The following is an 8,462-nucleotide window of genomic DNA, read 5'->3' as shown; positions in this document are numbered from 1 at the left end:
CAAAGTTGTGGAGAAGTACAGATTAGGTTTGGGTTATAAAAAAACATCCCACGGAGCACCATTAAATCCATTATAAAAAATGGAAAGAATATGGCACCACAACAAACCTGCCAAGAGAGGGCCGCCCACCAAGACTCACGGACCAGGCAAGGAGGGCATTAATCATAGAGGCAACAAAGACCTAACCCTGAAGGAGCTGCAAAGCTCCACAGCGGAGATTGGAGTATCTGTCCATAGGACCACTTTAAGCCGTACACTCCACAGAGCTGGGCTTTACGGAAGAGTGGCCAGATAAAAGCCATTGCTTATAGAAAAAAATAAGCAAACACGTTTGGTGTTCGCCAAAATCCATGTGGGAGACTCCCCAAACATATGGAAGAAGGTACTCTTGTCAGATGAGACTAAAATTGAGCTTTTTGGCCATCAAGGAAAACACTATGTCTGGCGCAAACCCAACACCTCTCATCACCCCGAGAACACCATCCCCACAGTGAAGCATGGTGGTGGCAGCATCATGCTGTGGGGATGTTTTTAATCGGCAGGGACTGGGAAACTGGTCAGAATTGAAGGAAATGATGGATGGCAAACAGGGAAATATTTCAGTCTTCCAGAGATTTGAACTTCCAGACAATGCCCTCTACTGCTAAAGCAACACTTGGTTTAACATTTAAATGTCTTGGAATGGCCTGTCAAGCCCGCCTTTTGAGAATCTGTCGATTTAAAGATTGCTGTACACTAGCGGAACCCATCCAACGCTGGAGCACTTGTTAATGCAAATCGGGCTAGATGTCCAGTTATAGAGCTACCTCCATGCAGCTGTAATTCTGCAAAAGGTGGCTCTAAATATTCTGGGGGATACAAACCCCAAAAAATATATTTTAATTCCAGGTTGTAAGGCAACAAAATAGGAAAAATGCCAAGGGGGGTGAATACTTTCGCAAGCCACTGTAACAGCTTTGCACAGCAATATTAAAACCTAATAAAACGTTTAAAATATGGACTTTATCAAACAATTGAGAATAATGAGTTATCACAAATGTTAGATTTTTCAGTAATTAAAACTCGACTCAAACATCTGACCAATCACAACAGAGCAAAGTAGTTGCCAGGAAGATCTTCAATAACTATTACAAACAAACAACTGATTCAACACTTTAGAAAATAAACAGTGACACAGAAGATAATAACTCTGATAAAATAATCCTATACACTTGTTTTAAAGGCTATAAAATTGAGTAATTACTAATGTTTATTGTGTGTTGAAATCTGAGGGGTATACTACAAGTTGGCCAGCTCAGCAACCAGAAATAACTGTTGATTTTCTGATTCATTGAGAAAGCTAAACTTTATGCTTTTGGTTGTTGAGTCAATTAGACCATGCCCATTTCAAGCTTATATTTCTAAAAAATATTTAGTTATTTCAGAATATTTAGGCATGTAACTCCTTGATCCTGCTTTACTATATACGGTATAGGCAAACATGGTTTAGTAAGAAACTGTGGTATACGTATACATGATACTACCCTCTGGGAGTAGATGTCACTATTTGGACGGGTCCAGCATTCTTATCTTTGTATGACAAATAATGCATTAGCTAGAAGAGGAGTGAAAAAAGCTTCAACCTAGCTCAATGTATGTACAATAACAATAAGCATATTAATCTCTGCGTTGAAACGTGTAAGAATCTTCCTGTTTCAATATGACAGTGCTCAATGCTGTCTTCATCTCGGGTTGTTTACATTTTGAAGGAAGACCACGTTGTTTCTCCTGACCCTCCTCTGATTGGCTAAGCGAGTTTGAAACCCCTCCCATAGGTGGACCTGTAATACGGAAGTGTTTTTCTTGCAGCGAAAAAATAAGAAAATAGAGCATAAACGTTTTTTTATATATACTTGACCACGAGTAAAGGCTACCTCAATGCCTACTGCGTCATTTAAGGTTAACCGGAAAATAAGGAAAGCGCCCTTTTCCCCCAAAATATAAATGAAACCCCTCTTGTGCAAAGTATATCCGCCATCCATACAAAGTCGATGAGTGGAAGTATCTAATAATGGTCACAAACACGTGATCAAATGTATTAACTCCTGGGAAATAAAACAGAACGTTTGCTTTCTTATTTGCAATAAATGGAATTCAGATTTGAACATTTAGCGCGTTTAAATGAACCGGGAACACACATGCGCACTTGCCATGGAATGGTCAGATATATAAAGATTGGCGCTGGCGCGCCAGCTGATCATTATTCGTTCATTCATTTCTGAGGGTAAGGAGCTGGCGAGGAGTTGTTTGCTTATATAGCTAGCTATGTATTTCAGGAGTTTATTCAGAAAATTATTGGTACTATTACTGGTAAAGGTACTATGTCGATGAGGAACATTCCGTTTATTGGGTTATTATTATATTTTTTGTCAAAAAAATCTGGAAAAGGAACCAAATGGCAAGAGAGACTGGTAACGTTAGCAAACAAGTTGGTTGCAAACTATCTGGCTAACATTAGTTAGCTTATTTGATAAGACAATACATATGTTTCTTCACATTGGTTTGAAGCTGTGTTCTTTGTTATCAACTTTGCTTGATATTTAACGTTAGCATGCAAGCCACCACTGCTTTTCAGGGACGTGGCAAAAAGATAAGTTAGGCAGTAACTTGGCTAGCCAGCAAACTACATCATCATGCTAAATTCTACCTAGCAATGTTGAATTATTGCATGTTGCAATACATTCTTACTTTTAAGTGTCATATCCTTTTTTCTATTTATAGAAACTTTTTATGTTGGTATATTGGAGGTAAAGTCGGCTCACTGGTGAGCTAACTGTTACTGTAGCTAGCCATACTGTCCAAATCCTCCCGCTTCGAGAAATTGGCGCGTAGTTGGGTTTCACAAACATCAAAAATAATTATCATACGGTTACTTTTGTTAACAATAACCATGTAAGTTCCTACCAGGGCTTCTGACTTAACATTGGGACTACGGATACAGTAGATTTTATGCAATTTGTGGCAGATTTCTTTGTGGAAATGAGGACGGTACTCACAAGCTCAACCCTCTACCCATTTGGCATGCCTTTTTTACCGCCGGAAAAAACAGCCTATTATTATCCAATCATGTTTTGGACTTGTGTAGTTAGTTTTAGAGAGCTTTGTACAAATAATGCATTTCTTTGCCATTTTAACAATGTTTTTGACCCGTCTCCTTTTCAGTGGAACTCTGAAGCCTTCAATTGACAGAATGTCTAACGTTAGACGCAGGTATGGGAAGCCACACTGTAATAAAGCCTCATTATAAACAAGCATGATTGCAAGCTAGCTATAAAATTTGATTATTTGTACATGTTTGTAACAATTTGTATGGTGACCGCTTGCTGTAGCTAAAGTTGTCTGTCCTTTCAGTGGTCGCATCACATTGCAAGCAAGAGATGAGAACGCACTAGAACAAAATGTCAAGATAACGCGAAAAAGAAAATCTGAGGTTTGTTCAATTAGCTAGTAGTGTATTATTTTTAACCATTAGTGTAGCGTTATTGTTTTTATTGGTCTGTCGCCAAATAAGAACTATAGCTAATTGTAATGTCCATATACTTTTTCAGCCATCCAAAAAGATGCCACCCGCAGTGAAGAAACAAAGCTATGAAATACAGGTTGGTTGCTTGTTTATTCAATCAATTACCAAGTTGTGCCAGTGAATGATGACTGTAAAACATGTGGGAGAATATAGGGGTAAACTATGGTAAAAATCGCATGGATGTAGAAGTCATGTTTGATGAGACCTAACTAGTTGGTGTGTGTATGTCGAGTTATTATCTGTGTCAGTGGGTTAGACAACGCGCAATAACCCCGCGTTTTGTCTGTCCCTCCCTTTCTCCTCCACCCGCCTAATCTCGCTTACATCGCATTCTTTGTTTTGTTTACACTATGGAACGTTGCATAAATTACTCTTTTCTGTCGCCATTAAAATGAGCATTCTCTTTTCGATGTTATTTAAGTTCACATGAATACTATAGCTTTGAACAGTTTGGTAGTTTTCACTGTGCTGGTAGCATGCTGTGACCTCTATTTGTTAATGGGGACTTTTCACTTGGTAAATGCATGCTTATTTATTTATATCTGCATTAGCTGCTTATGTGACTATATGCTGATGAAAAGAGATTGAATTTGGTGCCCTTTCTCTCTCTAGAAACGGTGGTCAGAGGAAGGGGCCAGTCCGTGTGTCCTCGTAGAAACGCCACACAAGGAGCTGGAGATGACCAGAGACCTGTCTGGCTTCAAGCAGTTCCGATTCAAGAACATCTTCATCAAGACCTCACCGCTGCCCTGCCTCAGGTACTGTGTGTGTTGTACATGCAGACGCTCCATGTCTTTGTTCCTAAAGTGTCGTCCCCCCAACGCTACTGAGAAACTCTGAATATGTCATGTTTTAGTGGCAACTCTACTCACCTTAGCCGCTTGGCTAATATGTGTCAATGCAACTCTTACATACAAGATCAGGGTGGCACTCAGTAGACCTGCAACTAGAGAAACTTTAGAAATGAGCTGCTCTGAACTTTTTGCGTCTTCTCCTGTTTGTAACTATTGATGACAAACAAATTCATTGTCTGGTGTTGGGCCTCATAGTCCATGCGAGTGCACACTGGACGTCCTGTTAAGACCTGTGTGTTGTTTCCACTTGGCAGCTGGGCCAGCTCAGATGACGTGTGGATTAAGATGCTGAACAAGGAGCTGAAGTATGTCCATGACAAGGGCTTCCTACAGCAGCACCCCAAACTAAAGCCCAAGATGAGGGCCATTCTCCTGGACTGGCTTCTAGAGGTATGTGTGTCTCTGAAACGTCTTGCTGTGCTCTATACCGTCTTGGGCCTATTACATGAACCTATCTATATGCCCTTGTTTACACCTGATTTTGGATTTGTAATGACTGGATACGCATGAGCGAAATGTCTGATACTCTGCCTCCATAGTTATTACCTCAGGGGTTCTACCTCTCAAATACTTTGACTTCTTTACTATAGTGCCCCAGGATCTGTACAGAGACGGTGACTGATTTCTAACCCATCCCTGTTTTCTCCCGTGTTGTAGGTGAGTGAGGTGTACACTCTGCATCGAGAGACTGCTTATCTGGCTCAGGACTACTTTGACCGCTTCATGCTGACACAGGACGATATGGAGAAGGACCGACTGCAGCTCATAGGAATCACAGCCCTCTTCATCGCATCTAAGATAGAGGTAGGTGTAATGTCCTCCCATTTTCATGCTCTTCTGGATTGCGACCACTGCTTTAGTTTATACCATGTCATAACAAATTAGTAACAAGATGGCATTCGCTCCATGTATTTTTCTCAAGTCTAATCGTTCCCCCTCCTTACGCCGCTCAGGAAATCTACCCCCCAAAGCTCCATGAGTTTGCCTATGTTACTGACGGAGCCTGTGAGGAAGAGGCCATCCTGGAGATGGAACTTGTCATGTTGAAGGTAAGAACCCCCTGTTCCCAACTTTGCACTGTTCTAATTCAGTTGTCCCACATTACTTAATGACTCATCTCCTCCATCAGGCGCTGAACTGGGACCTGTGTCCAGAGACGGTGATCACATGGCTGAAGCTCTATGCTCAGGTGGAGTCCCTAAAGGATGGCCTCAACTTCCTGGTACCTCAGTTCTCTCAGGACACCTACATCCAGATCACACAGGTGAGTCCACCAGCCCCCTCTGCAGCAATTACAGTTTCTCCTACCAACACTTGACTGTCATGGAAGATTTTAGATTCCCTATAACCGTTTTAATGGTTGTCCTGGTCTCTATTCATGTTCCAGCTTTTAGATCTGGCCATACTGGACATCAACTCTCTGGACTACCAGTATGGGATACTGGCCGCTGCTGCCTTCTGTCATTTCTTCTCATTTGACGTCGTCCACAAAGTATCAGGTAAGCATTGATTTGGCATCGTGTACATTGTTATTGAGATATGGCCCCACTCTAGAACTCCACAGCCTCCTGTGTGTTATTACATAGTTACTAATGTTGTCTGTGTGTTTCTGTGCAGGTCTGACGTGGGATAGTATTGCTCCCTGTGTCCGGTGGATGACCCCCTTCATGCGCACGGTCAGCGCCTGTCCCAGAGCAGAGCTCAAGGACTTTAAGAAAGTGACGTCTGACGACAGACACAACATCCAGACCCACGTAGACTACCTGTCCATGCTGGTGAGTTCTTACACCACCTGTCAGGGGCTGGAATGGGTCAAGTGTTCAAAGAAAACAACCAGAATGGCTGCACACTGTTGGCTGTTTCGAGTATCTCTACCTGTGTTTGGGAGTAGCAAGTCTCTTTTCACCCAGAAATGTATTGCAGCCATCTTGGTGATGCATGGGCAGCCATTTTGTGCTAGAATGTAATATCTTTCAAGTGTAAGAATAGAACTGCTCATACAAATGTTTTGTTTTGAATGAATCGTCTTTTCTGTTGCAGAGTGAAGCTCACCAGAGGCAACCGGACAGCCTAGACAGACTATCACCTGCCGCCATTGTAGGGATATTGACTCCACCAAAAAGCACAGAGAAACCAGCCAATCACTGAGCCCCAGGGTCTCCTCACTTTTATCTTCTGACCAACCAGATGAAAGGAGTATTACCTAGACGTCACACCTGACCAACCAGAGGCCGGGAAACTGAACTACGGAACCTCATCCTCACGTGACCAATCAAATTTGCTTTTGGTAATAACACCCTTTGTGTAGCATGTTAAGATGCGTTATTTTACTTTAAATACCAAGCTGGATATCAGAGTATATGCAGTACAGCCATGGTAAACAGATCATGGTTACTATATTGACTTATTTTGTGAAATGATTGCAACAAAGACCCTGTTCTCGCAATCTTAATCCCCAGAATTTGAATTTTACATGGAGATCATTTGAGTTGACTCAAGTCAAATCTTCCTCCATAGGAAGGCATGTCTGCTGCTCCCCTTCTGTTACTTGAAGCTAAATATTTCAAGACATGGTATGTTTGGTAGCTAAAAAGCTAAATATTTTATTTGAGGTGAATTGGTACCTAAACAGTTGAGTTGCTCAACTCAAGTCTCTTAACATCGTGTTATCATGTGTATTTAGTGCTGTATAGTCTAACTCTGGATACTCCTGGAAAAGCTCAGCCATACAATAACACTTAAAGGAGTATTGGTGTTAGTTGTATGCTATGGTGACATTTGAGCTATTTGAAAGGGTAGTGCGGAGTTAACTATTTGCTATACAACCTTTCTTAAACACCATTTTTGAACGCACATATTCTCTCCACACTGTGAACGACTCATTTCCGTGTGCCATTGATGCATTCTCATACCACAAAACACATTCCTGGAAAACTTGACTTCAGTAGTTTGACTTAGACCTTTTTGACCAACTTACAATTGTACGGAATTTTAACATTGTATTTATTTGTCCATTTAAGCCTTACAATGTTTTTATGTCCATATATACATTCTTCATAGGGCTATGAATTCAGTTCTTTAACAATGCCAAAGGCAAACTATTTAAGTCACGGGATGCATGTTATTTATGATTTTGATATCTGTTATGTGGAAAAACCCTGTATAATGCAGTTACATATTAAATGTTATGTTCGTAGTTTTGCGCTAGCCTGTCCAAGGTGCCTTAGTTGAACTAGTATGGCGATTAAATTGTGATGTGAAGACTTTGGGAGCCCAGCTGCTCGAGTGCAGGGCTCTAACCCAGTCTGTCCAGCAAACCTGTGACTGTAAACTGAAACCTTCAGTGTTGGGCAGACGCCTGCCGCGGCAGCAGTATACAAAGACCCATGTTTAAACTGTAAATAAATTAAATAGTAATGTGTATATGTTATGTACATAAAATTAAAGTTCTGTTTTCTAATGGAAATATGAAATGTATTGAATAAATGAAATAGAAATGACACATTTAGCCTGCTTTGTTTATTGTAGACATTGGAATGGCTGCATTTGCCTAGTACTTTTTCGACTATGGTTTTGTTGAATTCTTGTGAATTGGAGAGGGAGTGCCATTTACAACTGGTCTAACTTGAATCAGAATGGAGCCACAAGAGTGTGGCGCGTGCATCACCTTGGCTTCCTCCCATATTAAATAAGCAACTTTTCACAGATGAATGGTGGGGTGTAATAAAGATGAGGAGGCCTGCACTTTTAACATGTGCTTTGCATTACTACAGTATCCTTATCGTTAGGCCTCATGAGTATTGTCTTGGGCCTGGCATTTTAGTTCATGTTTACACATGCCATGGGAGTGTGTGTGTCTACTGAGGGAGGGGGAAAGCTTCACGACTCCTCTTGAATGACAGGCGGTGTGTAAAAGAAGCCTTTACCATGACTCAGAGACAAAACAGTGGAAGTGGAGTCACAATGAAGTGCTCAACTTTCCAACAAGTGAAACACTCAGGTATTGAAGGGTGTTACGTTGAAACCAGAGGGACAACACTCATCTT

At 41.2% G+C, this 8,462-nt stretch overlaps 1 protein-coding gene across 2 annotated transcripts; it reads left to right on the top strand.

Annotated features, from left to right (window-relative positions):
• Positions 1-2,237: 2,237 nt before the first annotated feature.
• On the top strand, positions 2,238-7,916 carry ccne2 (cyclin E2). 2 transcript variants are annotated; one of them, XM_045205048.1, is made up of 12 exons: positions 2,238-2,263; positions 3,202-3,249; positions 3,391-3,469; positions 3,588-3,638; positions 4,175-4,320; positions 4,671-4,806; positions 5,074-5,220; positions 5,370-5,465; positions 5,546-5,680; positions 5,804-5,915; positions 6,034-6,191; positions 6,457-7,916. In XM_045205048.1, the coding sequence occupies exons 2-12, from the start codon at positions 3,230-3,232 to the stop codon at positions 6,562-6,564; spliced, it is 1,188 nt and encodes a 395-aa protein (XP_045060983.1). In that variant the 5' UTR covers positions 2,238-2,263; positions 3,202-3,229; the 3' UTR covers positions 6,565-7,916. The 2 variants fall into 2 exon arrangements, with proteins under 2 accessions (XP_045060983.1, XP_045060984.1); XM_045205049.1 differs by lacking the exon at positions 2,238-2,263 and adding an exon at positions 2,273-2,450.
• The last annotated feature ends 546 nt before the right edge of the window (positions 7,917-8,462 follow it).

Source organism: Coregonus clupeaformis, chromosome 19 (genome assembly GCF_020615455.1).
Source record: "Coregonus clupeaformis isolate EN_2021a chromosome 19, ASM2061545v1, whole genome shotgun sequence".
In the NCBI taxonomy this organism is placed as follows: Eukaryota; Metazoa; Chordata; class Actinopteri; order Salmoniformes; family Salmonidae; genus Coregonus; species Coregonus clupeaformis.
Note: the sequence above shows the minus strand (reverse complement) of the source record. Positions and strands in the feature narration are given on the sequence as shown.